Source organism: Narcine bancroftii, chromosome 4 (assembly GCF_036971445.1).
Source record: "Narcine bancroftii isolate sNarBan1 chromosome 4, sNarBan1.hap1, whole genome shotgun sequence".
Lineage (NCBI taxonomy): Eukaryota > Metazoa > Chordata > Chondrichthyes > Torpediniformes > Narcinidae > Narcine > Narcine bancroftii.
The window spans coordinates 169,568,111-169,595,418 of record NC_091472.1 but is presented as its reverse complement, the minus strand read 5'-3'; the positions used below and the strand labels follow the sequence as shown (position 1 = coordinate 169,595,418).

Sequence of the window (27,308 nt, the reverse complement as noted above, 5' to 3'; positions counted from 1 at the left end):
AACCTTCAGGACTTTGGGCCCACTCCTTGCTGGTTGACTTCAAGGGACTGCGCTTGGTACACACCAGAACTTTTCAGACTCTACCTTTTGGGGAAAGCCAAGCTACCTGCCCCTCACCTGGACTCTATAATACACTCAGACAATGAATCCACCCACATCCTGACGGAGTTCCCCTCTATAGTGGCGCCACAGTTCTCCCCTCCACATGATGCCCAAATCACCAGGGGGTTGGAGACCACGCGGGGACTACTGCCACCTCACCGAGGCCTCCATACCTGACGGATATCCCATGCCCCACATCCAAGACTTTGCCTGCACCCTGCAAGGGGCACAGGTGTTCTCCAAGGTGGACCTCATCCAGGGATACCACCAATTCCCAGTTCACCCCAGGACATCCCCAAAACCGCAGTCATAACTCCCTTTGGTTTGTTTGAATTTCTCTGCATGCCCTTCAGTCTAAAGAATGTGGCACAAACTTACCAGCGGCTGATGGACACAGTGGGCCGGAACATCCCATTTGGGTTCATCTATTTAGATGATATCCTCATTGCCAGCACAGCTCCAAAGACCACTCCGCCCACCTGAGACAGCTGTGCACCCAGCTGTGCAAGTTCAGGCTGACCATCAACTCTGCTAAGTGCTAGTTCGGTCTGGACACCATCGAGTTCCTGGGGCACAGGGTAAACAGATATGGGGCTACACCCCTCCTCGAGAAGGTCGAAGTGGTCAGGCACTTTGCTAAACCACGCACGGTGAAAGAACTGCAGAAATTCGCTGGTAGGATAAACTTTTACCACAGGTTCATTCCAGCAGTAGCACACATCATGCACCCCCAGTTTGTGCTGATCACCAGCAAAGCAAAAGATATTGTTTGGGATGAGGAATCCTCCAGGGCGTTCCAGAGGGCCAAAGATGCGCTAGCCAATACCACCCTTCTGGTTCACCCCAATCCGGAGGCACCTACCAATCTAACTGTCGACACCTCCAACACAGCAGTTGGTAAACCCCTGGCCCTCAAAATGGCTGATGAACTTGGGGGAGACACCGGTCATCATCCCAGATGACCTCTGCATGGCGGGAAGATGGGGAACTCTGGTGGGAACACCGGCCAACCCAAGGTCAGCAGTTCGATGACGCAGGCACCTGACAACAGTGCCAGGGGCCCATATAAGCAGAGCTGCCAATGCAATAAAGCAGTCTTCGATTTTGCCTCCTCATGTGTGCGCCTTCCTTCCACGCTCGTCGTAGCGCATATGTTACAGTACAATATTTTATAAAGGAAAATCAAGGTAAATCTCCAAAGGATGAGACCACAGTGATAAAGGAGGTCAGACAGATTGCAAATATATTGGCATCATTCCCCATTATTTGGCATTCAAATCAGGTGAAGTCGGTACTGGTGCCTCTGTGTTCCTTCAGGGACAGTGGATGTTGTCATAACCTTCCACATTAATCTCTCGCATTTGCTGACACAGCAGGATCAGTGTGAGAACAACTGAGTTGCTTGCATTGTTCCATGTGGTCTGTGGGTGTGGATAGCTATTGGCCCACATTTCCTGACCTGTGACAGATCTTGCTCTCAGTCATGCTGGGTGTGTTGGCACACAAGCCCCTCCCCGCAGGGCTGCTATCATCACCTTCCAAGCTGAACCTGGAGAAGGAAGGTCAGGAGAGGTCTGCCCCATCACCCAATAGTCTATTGCAATTAAAAATAGTATCTGGGCTGATTTTTAGCCATTCCCCTCAACACACATACTCAATCCCAGAGAACCTGAGGCCAAAGCTAATGGATAAATTTCTGTTCCATTTACTCATCGTCAAATGTGGATTTTTAGCATCTGGATGCCATAGTTTAATCACTTGGTCATTAGTGTGACAGTAGAATGTGCCAAGAGAGTGCAATAGTAAAAGGTGGATTTAACAACCTATGTACTCCAATATTACACAGTATCATCACATTTAACATTTATGAGCTGGTTACAGTTTTGTGTTTGCTGCAATATTACTAATTAATCATATAGAAAATGAGAGATGGGTGGTTTGGAGCAAATTTCCAGTGGTTCATAAATAATTTCCCTGGCCAAATCCTGCTTATTGTTAGCCAAAGCTAAGTAAGCAAGACTTAAATAATTTTAATGGGGAGAATATCTGATCCTCATCTAAAGGAAAAGAAAATTACCATTTATTTGGCACCTTCCCATTAAAAGAATGGTCTAAAATGAATCAAATCTAATAATGAAGATGAGTGGAGGAAAGTTTAGAGGAGAAATTGGTGGATGCCTGGAAGGTATTGCTGGGGGTGATGGTGGAGGCTGGTACAAAAGGGATATTCAAAACACTCTTGGGTAGGCATATGGATGTAAGAAAAATAAAGAGGTTATGGTGTGGGGAAGGGAAAAATTAGATTGTTATGTTTTATTCTAATTTTTTATTTTTCACACTATAAACCATACTGACCAAAATACATACAGACATTTTTCTCTTGAATATAAAGTGTCATTTTCTCCCCTTTCCCCCCCCTCCCTTCCCTCCCTCCCTCTCCCCCCTTCCCATTTATTCAAAGTTCAATCTATAAGATACATTAAACCCGTTAAACAATGTCGTCACTTAATAAAAATAAACAAATTTTTGTCTTTTACTTTTACATACTGAGTCAGTTCATTTCGTTGTCTTCTCCTTCTGTCATTTTAGGTGGTGGAAGTCCATGATAGGATTTCTCTATTGTATTTCATGTATGGTTCCCATATTTGTTCGAATATTGTGATGTTATTTCTTAAATTATTTGTTATTTTTTCTAATGGAATACATTTATTTATTTCTATGTACCAATGTTGTATTCTCAAGTTGTCTTCTAATTTCCAGGTTGACATAATACATTTTTTTGCTACAGCTAGGGCTATCATAATAAATCTTTTTTGTGCTCCATCCAAATCGAGTCCAAATTATTTATTTCTTATATTACTTAGGAGGAAGATCTCTGGGTTTTTTGGTAGGAAAAATTAGATTGTTGAGGAGTAGGTTTACATGGGTCTGCAAAACATTGTGGGCTGAAGAGTTTGTACTATAGTGTAATGTTCAATGAAGTGCATCTTTGTTGTGTAGGCTTGATGCATGCATAAAATGGTTGTGGTATGTTTTGGCTTCTGCCAACTCAGCTGAGGTCATCTGTGCTTCGCTGTAGGGAGACTGCAATCACTGATGGCTGAATGAAAACTGAACTTGTGTAAATCCCTTTGTTGGACATGGTTAATCATAGTGTTGTTTCTATCCTTTAATGCTCCCACAATAAAAAGTTTTCAGGTTAGATTAGGTGAATTGGATAAGTGATCCACTGATGATCCCAACTGTGCACTGACTAGGCAGCAGGCAGTAACAGGGAAAAGCTATTAATCTTGACAAGCTACTTTCTTGTCCCGATCAAAGCCTGGTGCTGACCACTGGCAGTGATGTGATGCTTGAAATGATTAGTTTGGCAACCATTTTAATGGGTTATTAACCTTGGGAAATTGCAGAGGAGCAAGACAACATGAATACCACCAAGTGATCGCGGATAACATCTGCTCAGGATTTGAGTCCCACTTTTGTTGCTGGTATTACAGATATTTGCTGCAGGCAAGGAGAAAGTGTAAAGATCAGCAGAGAGGGATTGATAAGGCTGGCTGTTGGTGGTGGTGTAAGGGGTCCACCCTCAAGGGTCATGTGTGAGTAGGCTGCTTCACAAAGACTATAAAATATGGACTCAATGTGAACCCCATGACTGAACAACTTCAACAAATCACACTTCAGGAAGCAAATGATTTCAGCAAGTACTTTTAATGTCATACTATCTGTCCACTTTATTTCAGCAGTTATATTTTGGGCAATTTTCTTTTCGTTGCACTGCTATTGCTAACTTTATTTTTTTCAACTTCAGTTTCAAAAAGTTGAATTTATATGCTGCTTCTCAGTGTGGTTAAATGGCAATGCAGTAGAATGTAATCAGACAAGGTTTGCAAGGAGATGTCAGGGCCTATGAACAAATGCAAGACCTATGAAATAACTTTTTAACAAGATCCTAAAAGGAGGGAGGTTAGAGACCAAAACAGCTGTAACCGTGGTAATGATTGTGGAGCACTGGAAAGGAGACTCACTGGCTACTGGAGGTTCACTGGTAACTGGAAGTTCGCTGGAAAGTGAACTTGGTATACAGAAAATTACAGGCCATTCAGCCTACAATATTGTGTTGTTTTGTAAACCTACTCCAGATCGACTGGATTGGTTGGATTTAGAAGAGGGCAGCTCTCTGAGAAGGTTGTAGGGCTAGAGGATGTTACAGGGTTGAGATCGTGAATGGATCTGGAAACAAAACGGTGAATTTTACATTCCTGTTCGATTCATTAAATGGTGCACCTGCCTCCCACAAAGTAGGAGATGGAGGGTGATGAGGAGAGACTGAGAATGCCACCTTCAGAGATTGTCCTCCTTGGAGTCAGGCTGACTGAATCAATTGCTCCAGTTCACCCAAGCCTGCCGTGTTACCTTCAGTCTGTAAACATTCCATCAGTTCATGATGCACAATTATCTGTAGTCACATTGGGAGTGATGAAATGTTGTCAGTTTACGAAACCCTGCCGCAGTTCTACAATGGGTCAGGAAATGCAACCACAAACCATGAAGTGGTTGTGCACTCCATCACTTTGTTGAGATATGATGAAAAGTGTATAGTTCATGAAGATGAATGTAATTGTTAAAGTGAGTATGCCCATAACTGTTTCTGGAATGTAAAACCTCTGGTATTCTGCACCTATGGGGATTGATAAATGCCGAATAAAAGTATTTTCCGGTTTCTTGAGTCTTACTCATACAATACCTAACTAATATTTATGCATTAAGAATAAACAGTTTAAAAGACAAAAAAACTATATTGTACTTACACTGAACAAACTTCATTTGCATATAAACCTTAAAGCATTTTACTTTATTTTCAGTCACGTTCTGTGAAAACATTTAACCGTCACTGCATCTGCAGGTTCCTCCACTCCATGGAGCTGCCTGAAAGATGAACAATAACATTATAGATAATTAACCTCCCCCTCCCCTAAGTTTACAGATAAAGCCTCTGACCAGGGCGGCTCTCACTAAGCAGGGATAAGGAGACACTTTAAGAGAGTCGCCCCAACAGCGAGCGGCACCAACCAGCTCTTCATCCTGGGTGATGCCATTGCTATTTCACACAACTTTATTCAAACAGCTGCCACGAGCAAAGGACGACCAAGGCCCTCCACTGGCTGAATATTTGCTCCCATCTTCACCAAACGTTTGTGTTACTTTAAACATTTATTTTTATAATTTTAAACTTACATATTTTTATCTATTATTTTATTTTTATTTATTTTAATTTTGAAAATTTATTTTCCTCAATTTTTTTTGTCCATTGCTTGAGGTTGCCAGTTGCTTGAATTCTGGAAATCAGGGTTTTTTTTAACTGTATTTGGAAGTTGTTCTTCACAGCAGAGTTATGAGCAAATTCCTAACCCTTAGGAATTCAGTGTGAAAATATCACCAGAGCAGGTTCTGTCAATCGTTCCATTCAATAATTTTGGAGTTCGATGTCAGCTTTGGGTGCTTCTCATATTTTGAGAGAATAATGCCATAACCGTGTGTATCCCTGTTTTCGGGTGGCCTGTTCCTCTCTGCCATTGTTGGAAGTTTGGTTGAATGTCACATTATTGATTACGTTTCTCTCTGTTCCTTTTGCAGGAAAAAAGCCAAAATGGCTCAAGATTCTTTTCAAAATCCCAATGCAGGGAAAACTGAAAATAAGTAACTTTTAAAAGAGACCTTATCTCCCCCAACCCCCCACCCTCAATGCGAGGCAACCCTTTGCCTTACTGTCAGCCCAGAGAATGCTGTCTATAAGATGGATCTCTTTCTTTTAACTTCAGAAGTCTGCAAAAATGAAAAACAGATCTGTCAGATTGAGATGGGATAATCTTTCAGGCAGCTCCAGGCTGGAGCTGACAAATTAATTAAAGATGGGTCCTGTTCAAATGATCATGTTTATAACATGTGGACCAGCCAAAACATGGCTTGCCGACAGTGTTATAAATATCAGGCATCAGGTGATTGCTCAGAGCTAAGTAAGATTTATTGACAGGGCAGGGAATGTTCTCCATCTTCAGACCAATGCAAATGCATTGACTCAGCACTGAACCACTTTGTGACTATCAAGACTCTTCCCATTGGGAGCTGGGATGTGAGGAATCCTGTTTTTACAGTTCTTTCAAGAGTTCCAGAAGTAATATTTTTTTCCTCACACTTTAGCTTTCGGTTTTATCTGAATTTAAAAAGAAAATCCACCTGAATTGTTCCCTTTGCCACACTTTGATCTGTGAGGCCTGCAGTGTTTCTGCACTCCATGTACAGAATAGGCATGCTGAATGTTGGCACTGTTGCTCCAAGGAAGGATGAGTTGTGTTTTGGGGCTCTCTCAACTCTGCCCTGATAGTGTGCCTACATCTCCAGAGTTGCTAAAGAGCACGCCACTTTTGAAAAAAGAAGCACCATTCCTGACAATACCTGTCTGTGTTGATTTTTGAGTGAGACTGCTGAATTGGTGTTTTTTTTTCTCCTTCCCTGGTTTGCAGAATTGCCTGCTTGTTTCCCTCAGAGTTCGTGCAGCCAGTCCAATCAGGCTTCAAAACCGTGAGCGAGGACTGAATTCAAATCCAAATAGGTGTAAGAATAGACCTGAAACTTGCTATCTATTTTTAATTTAAATCTCATATGTTTTAAAAATAAAAGTATTTCTGCAAAATTACAATATATTTGTTGGTTTTTATTGGAATATGATCAATAAATATAGCAGTTCTTTACTAAGCAATGGAAATGTTCATTTTATGCCTTGTCTGTCATTTTTTATGACTGAATGTATCATTAACTAATACTCAAATTAAAAGCAACACAGATTGTTATTTTCCTATGACAAATGTATTTGTTTACTTTGATCTGTCTGAGCAGTATGTATCTATGATTATAACATGTCCTTACTGTTATTCCCTCCCTTTTATACCAGGGTGTCTATCAAGTTGGTGCTTTTCAACAAGCAGCTTCTCAGAGAGGTGCCTTCTTTCCATGGAGATTATTAGCTCCTTATCAAGGATCCAATTTCATTCAAAAGATTACATTTAATAAATATCATAATTCCACAGAAATCGTAAAATATTCAACTATAGAACAGGCCCTTCAGGCCTTCTAGGCTGTGCCAAACTATTATCCTGCCGAGCCCCACCCACTCCATATCCCTCCCATCCACGTACTTGTCCAATTTGAACTAAGAGTAAGTTTTAAAATTTAACAATAAAAAGACCATTGAACAGTTCAAAATTTTTATTTGTCTTTATTTCAGTAGCTAGCATTACATTTTGAAAGCTGTGATATCAAGCAGATACTAAACACAGAAGAATGTGGCTAAACTCTTGAAGAGCTGCCTTCTTATTGATGATGATGAATACTCCACAGTTTTGTTGGGAAGGAATGTTTGTAATTTTGCTTGCAGCACTGAAGGAAAGATGATGTATTTCCAAATCAGGTTGGTACATAACTTGGGTGGAACCCTCAGAGTGTGGAGTGCCTTGAGCATGAATCTCTTGCTCTTCTCGGTGATGGAGACTTCAAGTCTAGAGAGATGTTGTCCTAGTAGCTTTGGGAAGAATCAGTCATGAATTTTCCAGATTATAAGCACATGCTGTAGTGAGATTTTGGTGGGGAGTTTATAGTGGGAATGGGATATAAATCGAACTAAGGTTGTGTTGAGCTTCTTGAGTGTTCTTTGAGTTGGATTGTGCAGACAAGTTGACCTTCATCCTGCTCATGATTTGTGCCTTGTAGATGATGGAAAGCCCTTGGGAGATCCCTGCTGATGCAACCTCGAACTTGGTTTTGAAGGTGAGAATTATTTTTCATTCATAAACCCACGTGAGAATGTTGTCCACATTGGCACACACATATTGACTGCTTCGTTTTCCGACCAACTGTGAATAGAACTGAGTAATATGCAACCATCAACGAACAGGCCTTAACGATGGAGGTAACTGATAAAGCAATACCTCAGGAACACTTAAGCAAAAGATGTTTGGCACTACACTGAACAGCTCTTGCGGCAATGTCCCAGGGCTGGGATGGATTGACCTCTAGCAACTTCAACCATTTTTCTCAAATGCTGCTTTCTCAATTAGACCATTTTACTCATTATTTTCAAGGTATACAGAGCATTGCTTTAAACCTTTGGGTCGAGCAACGCGTGAATCTTTGCAAGCAGGTTATTGCTCCCTTGACTATGAGAAGGTGTGATTTTACTCCAAGTGTCCTGAGCTGTGGTTCATCATCAGGAGTGACTGTATTGCTCTTTGCTTTGTCGACATAGATGCATCTTTTGCTCAGGTACAATTCTGTGGCAGCAAACACCTCTATCCACTCTTTAGTTTTGCAGCCCATGCATATCCAATAAAAACAGGTTTGCACCACAATCTTCTGGGCCTTGCAAGTGTGTGCCAAGCATTTAAATATTACATTTTGAAATTTAGACATGCAGTACGATAAAAGGCCCTTCTGGCCCATGTGCTCATGCCACCCAAATATCCCAATTAACCTGGAATCATAGGTACCTTGATGTCAAGCTCTTTGTTCTAATCAAGGCTGTGATCAGGTTTGCAGCAAAGTTATCCTGACTAAACCAAAGATGCCCAATGGTGAGTATGCTCCCCTTCCCAGCACTGTCCATGGCAGCTTCCTTCTCTCTGGTGATAATTGAGAGTAGTCTAATTGGCTGGTAATCAGCTGGATTTGTCCTTTGAACAGGACATAGCAGGAATATTTTCCACATTGTCAGGTAGATGTTTGCATTGTTGTAGAACTGGAACAGTTTAGCTAAATGTATGGTTCATTCTGTAATACAGGCCTTTAAAAGTAGCATTGCTTTGTTTTCTGGCCCCAATACTCTTAACCATTATCATGCAGTGTGGATACAATTGGCTTATGACTGGTCACTGTGATGGTAGGATCTGCAGAGGAAACCATAGAAACCATAATGGATCATTAACATTGTTGCAAATGCCTCTGCTCTTTATCTCTCACATATTGGGTGTAAGGTCTGTTACATGTTATAGAACCATATGACTATGTTAACCACTGGCGTGGTTGAGGACATGTACCTAAGCAAAGGAATGGACCCAGTGCAATTCGCCTATTGTCACAATCGCTCCACAGCAGACGCAATATCACTGCCTCTCCACTCAGCTCTGGATCACTGAGAAAACCCATAGACTACAGCTCAGCCTTCAACAACATTATTCCTTCAGTGCTGGTTAACAAGTTCCAAACCCTGGGCCTCTGCACCCTCACTGCAACTGGATCCTTGACTTCCTCATCGAAAGACCTCTGTTGGTGTGAATTAGAAGCAACATCTCCTCACTGAAGATCAACACAGGCGCACCTCAAGGATGCATGCTTAGCCCACTGCTCGACTCACTATACACCCATGACTGTGTGGCTAGGCACAACTTAAGTGCTATCTACAAATTTGCCGATGTAATTACATGGTTGTAATTAGAATCACAAACGCCAATGAAGATGCGTACAGGAGGCAGATAGATCAGCTCGTTGAGTGGTGTCACATCAACAACCTTGCACTCAACATTAGCAAAACTAAGGAGATGATTGTAGACTTCAGGAGGAAGTCAGGAGAACACGAACCAGTCCTCATTGAGGGCTCAGTAGTGGAGAGGGGGAAGAACTTCAGATTCTTGGGTATCAACATCTCCAATGATCTGTCCTGGAGCTTCAGTGTTGATGCGTTCATGAAGAAGGATAACCAGCGGCTATACTTTGTAAGGAGTTTGAGGAGATTCAGTATGTCATTAAAGGCATTGAAAAATCCTACAGTTGTACCAAAGAAAGCATTGTAGCTGGTTGCATCACTGTCTGGTACAGAGGTGCCAATGTTCAAGACAAGAAAAACTCCAGAGGTTGTTAACTTTGCCTGCGACATCACAGGCACCAGTCTTCAATCCATCAGGGGCATCTATCTTAAGAAAGCAACCTCTATCCTCAAAGGCCCCCACCACCCAGGCCCTGCCCTCTTCACTCTGCTACCATCTGGGGAAAACGGTACAGGAGCCTGAGGACAAGCACTCGGCAGCAGAAGGACAGCTTTTTCCCCTCTGCCACCAGATTCCTGAATGAACAATGAACCATAGATATTGCCTTACTTTAACTTTTGCTTCTACTACTTAAAAATAAATTATTTATTTGTAAAATGGTTTATATAAATGTTTGCACTGTGATGCTACCGCAAAACAATGAATTTTGTGACACATTCACAACAATAAATTCTAATTCCGATTGTTTAATTCTCCAACACCATGTAGGACAAATGTGGTAGTATCATAATCATTTTTACCTGCTCATTCATCTTAGTGAGGAAAGACTGTTACTCCCAGTCCTCCTTGGTGGTTGGTCATTATTGGTCCTCTCAAGTGACTGGAATGTGGAATGGAAGTCATGCCAGGCCCACATTGTGGTGATAATGTCAATGAAAATGGTGGCACTGCTGGAGCCACTGTAATGGCAGCGCTGCCACTGGTGCAGATCCGTGGGGAGCGAGGAGCAGAGATACCATGCTCCCGCAGGGTCCAACTGCCCAGTTGACTGCTGTCAGCTCTGCACAGTCTTTGAATGGCCCACTAAAGGAGCCAAATGTAATTTTATTTAAAATTCCACGACCACGGGAGTCTGCGCCAAAAATAGCGGTACCTCTGATCGGCAGCAGCCACAAGGGGATTGCAGAGGGGAGCGAAGGACCGGAGTAGGGCACCAGAAAATGGGGAGACCAACTCCCATTTGAGATGGAGAAGCAGAGGAGAAGACCCACGGGACGGTGACTTGAAAGGAGTCTTTAATGGTACTTATGGAGGGGCTCTGGACAAAGTAGCGACAAAAGTTAAATAATTTCATATATGTTACATCTTAAAATGTATTACATGACAATAATGGAACCTTTACCTTTACCCTTACTCTGTTGGTCACCCAAGGGCTCCTGTAATCAAATGGAGAAGAATAGAGTGTTCAGTGGTTAGCGAAGGTGATGTTTAACTGTACTGCTTAAATCCCAAAAAAGCAGGCATTCAAAGCAGGCACACATGTCCATCACAACATCTAGAGTTATGGAACTTTACAGCAGAGGGAAAGGCCCTTTGGCCTGACTGGTCCATGATAGCCAAGTTGTTTACCTAAGCAAGTTGAATTTCCCTATGGAGAAAAACATGAGATTCTGCAGACTCTGCGATTGAAGTAAAAACACAATGATTTGGAAATTCAGTAGGTCAAACATTGTAAGTCATTTCTTTGGCTTGGCTTCACGGATGAAGATTTATGGAGGGGTATGTCCACGACTGCTGCAGGCTCGTTGGTGACTGACAAGTCCGATGCGGGACAGGCGGGCACGGTTGCAGCGGATGCAAAGGAAAATTGGTTAGTTGGGGTTGGGTGTTGGGTTTTTCCTCCTTTGTCTTTTGTCAGTGAGGTGGGCTCTACGGTCGTCTTCAAAGGAGGTTGCTGCCCGCCGAACTGTGAGGCGCCAAGATGCACGGTTGGAGGCGAGATCAGCCCACTGGCGGTGGACAATGTGGCAAGCACCAAGAGATTTCTTTAAGCAGTCCTTGTACCTCTTCTTTGGTGCACCTCTGTCTCGGTAGCCAGTGGAGAGCTCGCCATATAACACGATCTTGGGAAGGCGATGGTCCTCCATTCTGGAGACATGACCCACCCAGCGCAGTTGGATCTTCAGTAGCGTGGATTCGATGCTTGCAGACTCTGCCAGCTCGAGTACTTCGATGTTGGTGATGAAGTCATTCCAATGAATGTTGAGGATGGAGCGGAGACAGCGCTGATGGAAGCGTTCTAGGAGCCATAGGTGATGCCGGTAGAGGATCCATAATTCGGAGCCGAACAGGAGCGTGGGTATGACAACGGCTCTGTACACACTGATCTTTGTGTGTTTCTTCAGGTGTTTGTTTTTCTAGACTCTTTTGTGTAGTCTTCCAAAGGCGCTATTTGCCTTGGCGAGTCTGTTGTCTATCTCTTTGTCGATCCTTGCATCAGATGAAATGGTGCAGCCGAGGTATGTAAACTGGTTGACCGTTTTGAGTTCAGTGTGCCCGATGGAGATGTGGGGGGACTGGTAGTCATGGTGGGGAGCTGGCTGATGGAGGACCTCAGTTTTTTTCAGGCTGACTTCCAGGCCAAACATTTTGGCAGTTTCTGCAAAACAGGACGTCATGCGCTGGAGAGCTGGCTCTGAATGGGCAACTAAAGCGGCATCGTCTGCAAAGAGTAGTTCACGGACAAGTGGCTCTTGTGTCTTGATGTGAGCTTGCAGGCACCTCAGATTGAAGAGACTGCCATCCGTGCGGTACCGGATGTAAACAGTGTCTTCATTGTTGAGGTCTTTCATGGCTTGTTTCAGCATCATGCTGAAGAAGATAGTAAAGAAGGTTGGTGCGAAGATGCAGTCTTGCTTCATGCCGTTGTCATTGGAGAAGGGTTCGAAGAGCTCATTGCTGTATCTGACCCGACCTTGTTGGTTTTCGTGCAGTTGGATAACTATGCTGAGGAACTTGGGGGGGCATCCGAGGCGCTCTAGATTTGCCAAAGCCCTTTCCTGCTCACGGTGTCAAAGGCTTTGGTGAGGTCAACAAAGGTGATGTAGAGTCCTTTGTTTTGTTCTCTGCAATTTTCTTGGAGCTGTCTGAGGGCAAAGACCATGTCAGTAGTTCCTCTGTTTGCGCGAAAGCCACACTGTGATTCTGGGAGGACATTTTCAGCGACACTAGGTATTAGTCTATTAAGGAGAATCCTAGTGAAGATTTTGCCTGCAATGGAGAGCAGCGTGATTCCCCTGTAGTTTGAGCAGTCTGATTTCTCGCCTTTGTTTTTCTACAGGGTGATGATGATGGCATCACGGAGGTCCTGAGGCAGCTTTCCTTGGTCCCAGCAGAGCTTGAAAAACTCATGCAGTTTGGTATGCAGAGCTTTGCTGCCAGCCTTCCAGACCTCTGGGGGGATTCCATCCATACCTGCTGCTTTGCCACTTTTCAGTTGTTCAATTGCCTTATATGTCTCTTCCCGGGTAAGGACGTCATCTAGCTCTAGACTCAAGGATTGTTGAGGGTGCTGGAGCAGGGTGGATTCTTGGACTGAGCGGTTGGCACTGAAGAGGGATTGGAAGTGTTCTGACCATCGACTGAGGATTGAGATCTTGTCGCTGAGGAGGTCTTCGCCGTCTGAGCTGCGCAAAGGGCTTTGGATTTGGGGTGAGGGGCCGTACACAGCCTTTAGTGTCTCATAAAAACCCCTGAAGTCGCCAATGTCGGCGCTAAGCTGGGTTCGTTTGAGTCCACCACTCATTTTGGATTTCCCGGAGTTTGCGCTGAAGATGGCTGCATGCAAGACGGAAGGCTCGTTTTTTCTCTGGCCAGGAAGGCTTTGCAAGGTGAGCTGGGTGAGCCTGGTGGGCAGATCGCTTCTTTGCCAGCAGCTCCTGGATTTCCTGGTTGTTTTTGTCAAACCAGTCCTTGTTTTTCCTGGAGGAGAAGCCCAGTACCTCTTCAGTGGATTGCAGTATGGACGTTTTCAGCCGATCCCAGAGGGTTTCAGGAGACATGAGGCAGTTTGCATCCTTGAGCTTTGCTTTGCTTGGAGGTTTGCCTGGAAGTTTCCTCTCACTACGTCTGACTGCAAGTTTCCAACATTGAACCTCTTTCTGGGGGCTCCACTGTTCTTGAACTTTGGCTTGAAGTGAAGGATGAGCTTGCAGCGAACAAGCTGGTGGTCAGTATGGCATTCCGCGGTGGGCATTACCCTGGTGTGGAACACATCTTGTTTGTCTCTTCCTCGCACCAGAACATAGTCCAGGAGGTGCCAGTGTTTGGATCAGGGATGCATCCAGGTAGCCTTCAGGCTGTCTCTCTGCTGGAAAAGGGTGTTAGTAATGAGAAGCCGCTGTTCTGCGCACTTGCCGACACCATGCTTGCCAAGGATTCTTGGCCAGGTTTCTGAGTCTTTGCCGACGCGAGCGTTGAAGTGCCAAGGATGACAACCTTGTTGGCTGTAGGGGTGTGTTGGATGAGGTTGCGCAGGTCAGTGTAGAACTTGTCCTTTTCTGCTGGTTCCGCCTGAAGGGTTGGAGCATAGACACTGATGAGAGTGATGTGTCCCTTGTTTTGAAGGGGGAGTCGCAAGGACATGATCCGGTCAGAGTGGCCTGTCGGGAGGCTTTCGAGTTTGGAGGCAATGGAGTTCTTGACCATGAAGCCAACACCAGATAGGTGTCATTCAGCCTGAGGCTTGCCAGACCAGTAGAGTGTGTAGCCAATGCCGTGTTCTTGGAGGCTGCCTACATCTGCAAGAGATCGGCTATGTCGATGTCGAGTCTGAGGAGTTCATGTGCGATGAGGGCAGACCGACGTTCAGGTCGGTGGCTGTCAGCCTTGTCTAGCATGGTTCTGATATTCCAGCATGCTAGCTTGAGTTTGTGTGCATCTTTTGAGGGGGAGGATGTGGACATGTCCTCGGGCCTGCGCAAAGGAGCTTTTAGGTGGAGTGCAGTGTGCGCAGTACTGGCCCCACCCTTTACACCCATGGTTCGTGTGCCGTGGCCAAGCAAGTTGGGACATGGCAGCGAGGTCCTTGGGTCGTAGGTTTTATATCGGAGTGTCCTTCTCCTATGCAGGTTCCTTAACCGGGCTGAAGAGGCCTGCCTCCCCTTTTAGGTCGAATCATTTCTGGAGATCTATGACGGCTGTCCACAGTTGTGGAGTGGTGCGCCCTGGAATCGGCCTGCGTGCATCTACTCCTGCCGCGACTGAGTAAAGGGGATGCAGCATTGGTTGAGGATCAGAAAGAAAAGTTCTAGTAGAAAATTTTTTAAAACTGGAGAGAACTCTGCAATGGAGTTCACAGTTGTTAGTGTGAACTAACAACTAACAACTGTAAGTTATATGGCAAAGATAAAGATGCATAGCCAATGTTTCAGGCTTGTGCCCTTCATAAAGGTGTGAATTGGTCAATATTTTGCCCACATCCCTCCATACCTTGGCTTTCCTCATACCTGTCTAAATGCCTTTTGAATATTGCAACTGTATTTACCTCTCCCATTTCCAGCTTGTTCCACATACCTAACACCTGTGTGAAAAGGATCATCCTCAAGTCCCTTTTAAATCTGTCCCCTTTTAACTTAAACCTATGGCCACTAGTTTTAGACTCCTATCCCCAAATTCGTACCTTGAGTACCCTTTACACCAGGAGTCTACGTCTTCAGAAGCCAATGCAGCCTCCTCTCAACTCCTGGGAGATGATGCCATCCTGACTGTTGCTTTACTCCCCAGGTCAAAAGTCCGTGGAGAGTAAGTACCCAGTGAGTATAGAACGGCTCTTAGATCTAAATTCAATGCCTCCCATAAGGGCATTGTAAATTAAAACTTGACTGATTCTTTATGGATTCATTAGTGACTGTGTTATTGCCACTGCCCAGGCCCAGAAGGTTTACCTCCCCATTGTCATTCATATATTTTGACCCAAATATAGAGTGGCAACACTCGTTAATATTTAGGATTTTTTTTGTCTTTTCCCTTGCTTGCATTTTGAAAGGCAGGAAATAGCAGGGGAATTTCTTCTCCACTAGGGTGTAATGTTTGTTTAAGAAAAAGTATGATCTTAAAAAGAAAAAAAAATGGAATTCTAAAATCAAAACAATGCTGGAAGTGCTTAGCAGGTCAGGCCACATCTGTGGTTATAAACACATTTCAGGTCAAAGAACCTTCATTAGAACTGGGAAGAAGATCAAAGAAGTATGTTAAGCTATGGGGGGGGGGGGTGGGGAGGAGGAATGCCTCTGATTGGATAAAACTGGGGTGACAAGAGGGATAAACTGTAAACAAAGGCATCTGGAGAGGGAGAAGGTTGCTAAAAGAATGGAAAAATAGTGAAATGCAGAATTTTAATGTTTTTCATGAATTTTCAGCAAGGAAACTAACTTCTTCACTTCTTGGTATAGAGCTAGATGCCAAACTGGTTGGCATTTCCACTTTGTAGCCAGTTAGGTAGAAATCATCCCATCTACTTAAGATGTGCCATTTCCAATCAGACGGCATCTTTTTCAACTTCTCCAATTTCCATGAATTTCTCTCTATTTCTCATTCCTCTGTCTCCCTTCGTCTGGCTTCCCCTTTCTTCTCCTATCAGAGAGTTATCCTTCTGAACCCTCTGCAGGTTGATAGGATATTTAAGAAAGCCTATAGCATGCTATGCTCCATTAGTCAGAGGATTAAGTTCAGGAGTCGAGAGGTGATGTTGCAGCTCTATAAATCTCTGGTGAGACCACATTTATCTTCAGTTCTGGTCACCTCATTACAGGAAGGAATGTGGAAGCTTTGGAGAGGGTGAAGTGGAGATTTGCCAGGATGTTGCCTGGATTGGAAAATATATCTTATGAGGTAAGGTTAGCAGAGCTGGGACTTTTCTCTATGGAACGAAGAAGGATGAGAGATTACATAATAGAGGTCTACAGGATTATGAGAAGGAGAGATAAGTAGACAGCCAGAAACCTTTTTCCTGGGTGGGAGCAGCAAACACCAGAGAATATCTGTAAAAAGTAAAGGGAGATAAGTTTAGGGAGACATCAGGGGTAATTTCTTTTTACAGAGTTGTGGGTGCCTGGAATATATTGCCAGGACTTGTGGTGGAGGTTGGAATGTAGGGGCATTTAAGAGAGTCTTAGACAGGCAGATGGATTAAAGAAAAATAGAGTTATGAAATAGGGAGAGTTTAGATTTTTTAGGTATTGGTCGGTACAACATCGTGGGATGAAGGGCCTTTACTGAGCTGTAATGCTCTATTTTCTGCCCTTTCCCCCTATCATTTCTCAGCTTCTTTCTCTTTTATCCTCCCATGTGATTCCACCTATTACCTATCACTTGTCAGCCAGTGTTCCTCCCTATTCTCCTTCCAATTCCCTTCCCCTTCCACTTTTTCATTCAGACATCTGCCTGGTTTTTTGGCACTACTGAAGAAGGGCTCAGGCCTGAAACATTGACTGCCTTTTATTTTCTCTGGACACTGTGTTTCCTGCCGAGTTTTTCCAGCACTTTTGTGGACTGCACTGGACCACAGCATCTGCAGGTTTTCTTTGTTTAACTATTGCAATTTATTTTAGCCAGAGGTTGGTCAACATGACCTGTTGAGTATTGCTTTCATTTTCTGTTTCTATTTTTTTTAATTTTCACTTGATGGCCAACCTGTTATTAGATTGGAGGTCAGGTCCTAAACTAATAAGATGTTGTAATTTTCCTTTGCATTCTTCTGTTCACCCAAACTGAATCACTCCCACATTAAAGGTTGTGGGAATAAAATCTCTGTGAGTCTTCTTTCTCAGGGAAACTGATCACATGCAAATGAACAGAAAGTTAAATCAGATGTTTTTAATGTAGAGATTTCTTGAAGATGTTCAGATTGCTGCTAATCCAATATTTTCCTGTTGAAGGAGTGATGTTTCTTTTAAAGAAACTTGGGATCTTTTAAAACAATTATACTTTATTAGCTAAAGTACACACATGACCGAATGGAGGCATCCATCTTGAATCTGACAGAAGCTGTACCAAACTAGTTTCCAACTCCCTCTAGAGGTCAGGAGGATCAACAGCACTCTATCAGCACTCTACCCTTTCGTCGAGATGTTTAATCTGAAACAGAATACACTAATACAGTATTCATTTCAATTTAAAGTTCAACACAAATGTAAGCAAAACATTAGCAGCACAAACTTTTAAAATGTACAGTTCCTTTTCTTTTAGAGATTGAGTCTGTCAGGTGCATTGATAACACATGTGGATCTTCTTAAAACAGGTGCTTGTGTCAGCTCTGCTGGTCCACTACTGTCTAGCACAGGTGGTGTTTCCTCTGTTTCTGTGCAGACTGGATTTTCTGGATTTATCTGTTCCTGCAGTGTCTCTTGCATTTTCAGCAGGCTCTTTTGATTCCTTCTCAGTATTTGACTGTCCTCTGTTCTGACAGTGTAGGATCTTGGATTTACTTCCTCCAGAACAGTGGCCTTTCTGACCCAAGTGTTGGAATCTCTGAGTCTCACTGTGTCATGTTGTGCCAGTGGCCCTAAGCTTCTTGCTGATGTCATGGTTTGCTTTTGGTCTCCATTTGCAGACACTTTTGTTTCCATTCAACATCTTGTTTGGCTCTGCAGAGTGGGGAAGTGTGGTGCGTAGTCTACATCCCATCAGAAGTTCAGTGGGTGACGTGACATGTTCAAGTGGAAAAGCTCTGTATCTCATTAGAGCTAGATAAGGATCGGAACCACTGTATAGTGCTTTATTGAGCAACTGTTTAACTATGTGAACTCCTTTCTCTGCTTTACCATTTGACTCTGGATGTAGAGGACTTGATGTCACATGTCGAAATCATACTCTTCTGCAAAGTTCTGGAATTCTCTACAACTGTAGCATGGTCCAACGTCACTGTAGACAATTCGAGGAATTCCATATGTTGCAAAGATTGATTTCATTTATGGGATCACTCAATCAGCCGACATGTTAGGAAGCAGTATAATCTCAGGATAGTTTGATAGGTAATCAATAACCAGCAAGTAATTCTTTTCATCTATGTGGAACTGATCAGTTCCAACTTCCTGCCATGGTTCTGCTGGTAGGTCAGTTATTATCATGGGTTCCTTTGTCTTCTTTGCATGATGTTTCAAACAGGTCTCACAGCTGGAAACCATCCAGTCAGTGTCAGCATTTATCCCTGGCCAATAAACAGCAGTTCTGGCCCTCTGGAGAAACTCAGCAGGTCAAACAGTGCCTACATAAAGCAAAGGTGAAGATACATCACAAACGTTTTGGGCTGGAGCTCTTCATCAAGGTGTGGGGGAACATGAGAGATATCTGAACAAAAAGGGGAAGGGAGGAGGAGGGTGGTGAGAGTGAAAGATGATAGGTGGGGGAGAGCACCACGGGGGGGGGGGGAATGAGCCTAGGTTAGGTGGAGAGAGAAAGGAAGTAGGAACTGGAATAATAAGTGAAAGTGGGGGGGGGGGAAGGCAAGCTAATTAGTTCGGATATCTCTTGTTCCCCCACACCTTGATGAAGGGCTCTAGCCTGAAATTTGGTGATGTACCTTCACCTTTGCTATATAAAGGCACTATTTGACCTGCTGAGTTTCATCATCATTTATGTGTTTTTTTCAAATTGCAAATTTTGATTTCAGAACAATGAAGTCAACCAATACTTTTGTACAGGAGGTAGTGCAAGGATAGGAAATAGTGCAGGAAGTGGTGCAAGGACACAAGGTAGTGGAGAAGGAAGTGCAAGGACAAGACGTGGTGCAAGGATGCGAGGTAGTGCAGAAGGAAGTGCAAGGACACGAGGTAGTGCAGAAGGAATTGGAAGGACACGAGTAGTGCAGAAGGAAGTGCAAGGACAGGAAGTAGTGCAGAAGGAAGTGCAAGGACAGGAAGAAGTGCAGAAAGAAGTGCAAGGATGAGAGTTAGTGCAGAAGGAAGTGCAAGAATAAAAATTTCAGGGTGTCTTTTTACAGTAAGTCAAGACAGCAGTGTATTGTTTTACAAATGTCATAACATTGGTCCAGCAGTGTATAGAATTAAATGGTATAGAAAAAAGGACAGTTGAAACAATGGAAAGGCATTATCTTTTTCTTTTTAAAATATTTTTATTGAGTTTAACATATAAATTCACAGACAAAATTTTAAGGAAAACACATGTCATCTCATACATACAAGTACTAAAAAAATTGATGGAATTATATTAAACAATTCCTTATTCCACATGAGAAAAAAAGTTATTGACTTAATCTATGAGGCATTCTCTTTTACTAATGAGAGATCCATGTGAAGATGACAGCAGGATGGAAATTTGCAATAAAAATATTGAAGCTTGAAAAAATTCAGAAGTAGGCTTTCATGATGTTTTAATTCTCGACTAATCCCTTCAGATTTGCTCTTGTCATGCTCTGATGTCTACGTCTATGTCCTTTCTGTATCCCTCTTTCATTTATATTCGTTATTCACTCTTTATTCATTCATGGAATCTCCTAACTTTTAGTTTCTCTTTTCTTTAATTTAGAGGAATGTATTTGCCATACTCCATTGATCACCAGTTCAAATCTTTCCATTGTTGACCCATGTTAAGTCTTATTCTCAGACCTTAAAAGCAGCCCTCAACCTATTTACTTCCCATATTGATGCCCTTCAATCTTTATTTTTGAATATTTTATTGATGATTTTCCAAACTTGAACTCAAAGTTATCAACATTATCAGTCAATATTAACAATACCACCATGACTACAGTTTACAGTTACCAATTCTATACAATGTTCTCTGCAGAGTTCAAGCTTTCCGTCCCCCTCCGTCCCCCCCACCCCCCACAGACCCTCAACATTTAACACTTAACTATATTACACACAATATTGAAGACATTTACAAGAAAGGTGTGAAAAATATATCAGGGCTTTGTGGGTTTGTCATGGCATGATGGTCAGAGCTCAGGCTGCTTTCTTTTCTTGACTTTACCTGGTTGGGATAGGATGGACGTCCCCAACCAATTGAGAAGCAGATGGGGAAGGTAGGATAGTGAGGCACGATGGACCACACTATAGTTGTGCTCCTATGGAATTTAAGTATAGTTGCTAAATTTTTTTAGAAGTGTCATACTTTTTTCTTAAGTTGTAAGTAATTTTCTCCAGGGGAACACAACTTTGCATTTCCGTGTCCCAGCTTGCAATGCTCAGGCAGAAGTCGGATTTTCAGGTAACCGCTATGCACTTCCTGGCCACAATTGGATTTGGAAATTTGGACAGATTCATTGTAAGTCTTATGTCTTATATTTCCCAATAGGAACAACTCTGGATCCTGCGGGAATTCACTGCCTATAATGTTTCCTAGAACCTGACCTAGTACCACCCAAAAGGGCCTCACCTTAGTACATGTCCAGGTTGCATGCACAAAGGTTCCTGTCTCAATGCCGCATCTAAAGCATTGATCTGTTAATTCTGGTTTAGATCTGTTCAATTTTTGCATCGTCAGGTACAGCTGGTGCAGAAAATTATTTTGCACCAGCCTGTGCCTCGCGTTGATGACTGCAGTCATGCTGGTCTAGAACAGGTCGGACCAGCACCGCTCATCAATCATTATTACAGGTCCAACTCCCACCTTGATTTGCGAAGGTCTGTTTTGGGTCCTTCCGCTTGGAGCAAGAAATACATTACCAAGATGAACTTCCGTGTGTTCCCCTTTCGAATCATGGCCTCTGTCACTGCACTCTGGTAGGGCCATAGTTGGACCTAATCTGTCCTGCAGAAAAAGATCTTATCTAAAGGTAGCAGTGGAACCTCTTATTTGATAAATCATACTTGTGTCTGAGTTCTTCAAATGACATTAGTTGCCCTTGCTCATAACAGTCCTCTCTACGCCTGATGCCATTATGATGCTAGGTGTCTATAATCTTGTTACCTACCATCAATGGAATTAATCTATTAGGAGTCAGGGTGTTTTTGGGGACAGCCCCATTTTGATATGTAAATATTGTTTGATTTTATTCCAAATAAGAATTATCTGTTTTGGTATAGGGCTGCCTGTTTTCCCAGATAACAATTTGGCATCCCATTCATAAATAAAGTCCTCTGCTACCTTCTCGCCCACCATGTGCAGGTCAATTTGTGCCCAGGATGGTACACCTCCCCCTTCAAAGAGTGAGGCAATGTATCTCCACTGGGCTGCCCAATAGTACTTCTTGAAGTCCAGCATTTGTAATCCACCCAGACTGTAATCCCAGGTCAATTTTTCCATAGAGACCCTGGCCACCTTTCCATTTCATAGAAATGTTCTTACTCGTGAGAGCAAATTTTGGAAGAATCCCCGGGGCAATGCCACGGGCAGTGTCTGGAAGAAGTACTGAAGCCTTGGCAACACATTAATTTTAATACAGTTGATCATGCCCACTAAGGTTATGGGCATGGACATCCACCTATTTAAATCCTCCTCAATTCTTTCAAGCAAGAGGGAATAATTTAGTTTATATAAATTATTCATGTTATTATCTATTCTGACTCCCAGATATTTGATCTGTTTTGTTGCCACTTTAAATAACTGTTTTATTGGCATTGACTGTAGCCCCCCCCCCCCCCCCCCCCCCCCTAGTGAGTGGTATGATTTTGCTCTTGCTCCAATTAACCTTGTAGCTGAAGATCTCCCCATAGCCTTCCAGAGTAAAGCGCAGTTTGGACAACAAGTTTTGACAAATGTTTTGCCAATCTATTTGCCAAGTATCTTATAATTTGTGTTTAGAAATGAAATAGGTTTATAGGAAGACGGCATTAGCAGATCTTTGTCCTTTTTAAGGATCGTCATAATGATTGCTCTTGAAAAGGATTCCGGGAGGGTATGGGTCTCCATTGCCTGGTTTACCACCTCCATATAGAGAGGCATCAGTAAATCTTTAAATTCCTTATAAAACTCAGGTGGAAACACATCTTCCCCAGAGACTTTTTAGTCTAAAGTGAGTTGAATGCTTTCCCTATCTCCTCCTCCATAAAGGGAAGATCTAGGCACTCCTGTTCTTCTGGGTCTAAATTTGGTAACTCTAACCTAAACAGGAACACGCTGGCTTTATCGGACCTCCCTGTCAATTCTGATTTGTATAAACCCTCATAGAATTCTCCGAAGGTCTTGTTGATCTCTTTTGGCTTATGCATGATCCTGCCATTCCCAGTTTGTATCGCATTGATCATCTTTGAGGCCTGTTCTGTCTTCAAAGGCCAAGAGAGGATTTTATGGGCTCCCTCTTCCAGTTCATAGTATTTTTGCTGAGACTGCATTATGGCCTTTTCCATACTATACGTTTGGAGTGTATTGTATTTCAGTATTTTTTATTTGTTAGAGCCCTATAATGGTCCTCTAAACCTGACTTTTGAAAATCATTTTCTAGACAAGTAATTTCCTGCTCCAATTTATCCACCTCCCTCATATATTCTTTTTTAACTACTTTTGTATATCTGATTATTTAACCTCTCAAATATGCTTTGAAGGTGTCCCTTAGGAAGAATTTATCTGGAGTAGAGGTACAGCTGGCCTCACAGAACATGTCTAACTGTGTTCTTTTTAAACTACAAAACTCCGGCTTCTTTACCAGCAACGTATTAAGACACCATCTGTATATCGTTTCTTGCTTATCTGGCATTTCTACTGTTGATGTTAGGGGTAAATGATCTGAGAGAAATCTCACTGTGTACTCAGTCTCCATGATCCTACCCTCTACATGTGCTGAAGCCAAGAAAAAGTCTGTTCTAGAGTAGGAGTCATGTTGTTTTGAGTAAAAGGAATAATCCCTCTCCCTTGGATGTTTATGCCTCCACACATCTATCAAATTTAGCTCCGTGCAGTCAATGGTAGCCCTCGCTGCCTTTGTTTTAGTTATTTTCTTTGTTGACTTATCTAAGACAGATGCAGACAAAAATTAAAATCTCCCCCAATCAGGATGTTCTCTTTTCCCTCTGCCAATCTTTGGTAAACATCCTGTATGAACTTCTCATCATCAAAGTTGGGGGCATACGCAGGTCCAGGATTCTGAATACATCTGACAGTGCACTATTTCAAATCTTCCTGTTCTGTCTGTGGTCACATTCTGCACTATCACTGGAGCAATCTTCCCTATCAGATTTGCCACTCTCTTGCATTTGAGCAGAACAAGGAGGAGATTACCTGGCCCATCAATCCCCTATTTAGTTTTTGGTGTTCTTGCTCCATTAAATGTGTTTCTTGGAGAAAGCCAGATCAATTCCCTTTTTTGTGTGTCAAGACTTTTTTCCTCTTCACCCTCCCATTCAAGCCAATAACATTGTAACTAACATACTATACTCTTAGCCATTGCCCCAGAGACTCCCAGACCTGTGTTTCCCACCATACCTCCACCACCCTGTATTCATCATTCATCCAACCTTTTCCCTTCAGCCGTCCACTCCAGCCCATCAGTGTCTATGACAAACCCTGGGAAAACAAAACCGAAACAAGGACCACAAAACTTAAAAGGACAAGTAGAAGAAAAAAATTTACAAAAAAAGGAGAAAGGAAAATCACCCTCAGCATCGTCACCATCCCCCTCCTTACCACAGGCTGTGCATTTTGCACTCATCTACCTCTCACACCTCTCCGTCCTCACTTCCCAAGCCCCCCAGACCATTTCCCTTTTTGCAAATTCTCCCAGTAATATTTTTATACACCAAACAGTTAAACCCACAATTGCTATTCTCATATTACTTACAATATATTCTTATATTCAACAAAATGTTGGCATTACCTATTTAGCATTATCCACATATATACCATCTCTTACAAACCAGCAGCTCCTTTACAAACTCCCAGGCCTCTTTGACCTCCAACAATATTTTCTTTTGCCCCCTGGCAATACGATTTTTAGAATTGCCAGATTCTTTTTATTGGCACAAATTCTTTTCTTTGTTTTAGGAGGCCACACTTATGTCTGGGTAAAATAACACCTTGTTTCCCCTCCAGCTCCAATTCCCCCCCCTCCCCCAGCTTTCATCCCGATAGTCGCTGCCCTTAAAATTTTCTCATGGTCCTGATGATGCAGGAGCTTCACCAGCACTGAGCGTGACCTTTGATCGGGGCCCGGGTGCAGGAAGGGGGACCAATGGGTTCTCTCTACTTCCACTGCTTCCCCCAGTTTCTCCATTCCCAAGACCTCTGGCAACCAGTGTTGGGGAAAAATATGCTATGGGATCCTCCCCTTCTTTACATTCCGGCAGCCCCACAGTTTTTATGGTATTCCTCCAGCTATGGTTCTCCAGAGTGTCTATTCTCTGCCAGAGTCATCCCCTTTCTGCCTCCCACACAATGACCTCCCTTTCTAATTTACTTATTCTGTCTTCATTGTCTCTGGCCCTTTCTTCCATTTCAGACACCTTTCCTGTCAGTCCAATTAGGGTATTTTCCCACATCGATTTTATTGTACAATTCCCATGTTTTTTCCTTTAAGTCTCTGGCCAGTCTTTTTTCCATGGCCTTTAAAATGTCCTGAAGTAAGGGCTCCGTGCCCCCTCCCCCTCTTACTGATATCATCCTGCTCCTCTTGTTAGTTCTGGGTCTTCCCTGTAATTTTCTCCCAATGTTACCTCCAGCCTCCTTGTCAGTTCTAGCCTTGCTGAGATCGTTATTGGAGCCATCTTCCAATGCGGGGCTGATGTCTCCCGCGCTTTCCCATAAGTCACTCCTGTTGCTCGTCATGTTCTGCTCCCAGGTGCTCATTGTCCTCAGGAAGGGGGGGGGAGGGATGTGTCGCACTCCCCTCCCTGAGGCTTGAACCTCTCTGTAGGCCCCTTGCCCCCGGCAATCAATTGGGGACCAGTTTGCCTCTCCTCCCTGGGTCGGTCTCACCTCCTGCTGTCCTCCTAGACGAGCTTCAACCATGCTTGACAAGTCACATCTCCGTCGACAGGAGATGCCTGGACTCAGCATCGCCATCTTGGGCTCCACGAGGTGGACCATTCCTCCTACCTTGCTGGTTGTCTTTGCCTGGCTGGCACTTTTCTTACCCATTAGTTCCAGCTAGGAATCTTTATTTGTTTGTTTTCATTATTTTTATTATTTTTGACATTTATTTTTCCTTTTTAAACTGTTTTTAAATCTCCTGGTCCAGGAGGTCTAGGAGTTGATGTCCCGCTACTCACTCCTCATTGTGTGGCCTCTGATTCCCTTGAATCTTAACATTTTAGAGTGTACATGTACACAATCCTTTATCTGGAACAGTCTGTCAGTGTATTCCAAATTTCGGATTTTTCCGGATTTCAGAACAAAAGCCAGCTGCCCCAGATTTAAGCCCACTCGAATTGTGCTGCTCTATCTATACCTTGTTACAGTCACGCTGGTGCCTCTCTCCCCTTCACCCACCCGAGTCGCACTGCCATCTCTGCCCCCTGCCCACCCGAGTTGCACTGCCATCTTCCCCCCGACCACCTGAGTCGCACTGCCGTCTCTCTCCCCCACCCACCCGAGTTGCGCTGCCATCTCTCTCTCCCCCCACCCACCTGAGTTGTGCTGCTGTCTCTCTCCCCCCTGCCTGCCCGAATCATGCTGCCATCTCTCTCCTCCCCCACCTGCCCAAATCACGCTGCCATCTCTCTTCCCCCCTGCCCGAGTTGCACTGCCGTCTCTCTCCCGCACCCACCCGAGTTGTGCTGCCATCTCTCTCTCCCCCCACCCACCTGAGTTGTGCTGTTGTCTCTCTCCCCCCCGCCTGCCCGAATCGTGCTGCCATCTCTCTTCCCCCCCGCCCGAGTCGCACTACCATCTCTCTCCCCCCTGCCTGCCTGAGTCGTGCTTCTCTCTCTCTCTCTCTCTCTCTCTCTCTCCCCTCCCCACCCCCCTCCACTGTACCAGCACCAGTAAAAAAAATGCTGGATTTTAGATGTCCATATAAAGGATTGTGTACTACATTATGATTGTTATTGCCAGGATGTTCCCTTACATTTACTTTGCATATCTGCTCTGATTCATTCACCGGTGTAAATTCCGATACCAAAGCTACTCTCACTAAGCTTTTTACATATTGGGTTAGAAAGGAATTATGTGTGCACTGTTAGAGCTCCATTCCATTATCTTCTTTACCTACCATTTCCATCCGATTACTATCAGCTGGTACAAATCCCGTGGTTATTATTTCATTTTTTACTCATTAATAGTTTCCATATTTCTTCTGTCGGAAGCAGAAAGTCAAATTGAAAGGCAACCTAAGATCAAAAAAGTCAAGTTAATAAGAAAACTTAAGTACAAAGAAACATTTGAGTATGGCCATGCATTACCAACACGTTGACTATAATTTACAATATCTCACATGAAGATGTCATGGGCGCAATGTAAATGGAACTACTGCAGTACATTGTGTGGTGGTGCTGCTTACAGACTGCCAAGCATTCATAGTTTGTATTAATTATAAACATTCTATTCCGAAGTAGAATTTGTAGAATGTTCCAAGCAAACAGATAAGCAAACAATGGTAATCGTTGATAATGCTCTAATTCTTTTTTACCAATGATTATTTACTCAGAAAAAAATCTGATGTCATTGACACCATGTTAATTTGTAGATGCATTTAACATTCACTTGTGGCATGACATTTATCTTTCCTTTACAATTTCCCTCATTCTGCAATATATGTCAAGATGGTTTCACATAGAT

General features: G+C 43.3%; 1 protein-coding gene and 1 long non-coding RNA gene across 7 annotated transcripts in view; one reads left to right on the top strand and one right to left on the bottom strand.

Moving 5' to 3' along the window:
* Positions 1 to 7,930, top strand: part of susd2 (sushi domain containing 2) — a 135,443-nt gene extending 127,513 nt beyond the window's left edge. For 4 of the 5 annotated variants that reach the window (XM_069932927.1, XM_069932924.1, XM_069932923.1 and 1 more), the window contains one exon: positions 5,740 to 7,339. In XM_069932927.1, coding sequence (XP_069789028.1) covers positions 5,740 to 5,806 — 67 coding nt within the window. In that variant the 3' untranslated portion in view covers positions 5,807 to 7,339. Of the gene's footprint in view, positions 1 to 5,739; positions 7,340 to 7,869 lie in introns of those variants that run through there. The other variant, XM_069932926.1, reaches the window with a different exon arrangement.
* Positions 7,363 to 27,039, bottom strand: LOC138761196 (uncharacterized). 2 transcript variants are annotated; one of them, XR_011356175.1, is made up of 5 exons: positions 26,965 to 27,039; positions 26,743 to 26,860; positions 24,053 to 24,101; positions 11,041 to 11,074; positions 7,363 to 9,041 (listed from the first exon to the last, which is right to left on the bottom strand). It is a non-coding gene; the product is annotated as an uncharacterized lncRNA (long non-coding RNA). The 2 variants fall into 2 exon arrangements; XR_011356176.1 differs by lacking the exon at positions 24,053 to 24,101.
* Positions 27,040 to 27,308: the final 269 nt, after the last annotated feature.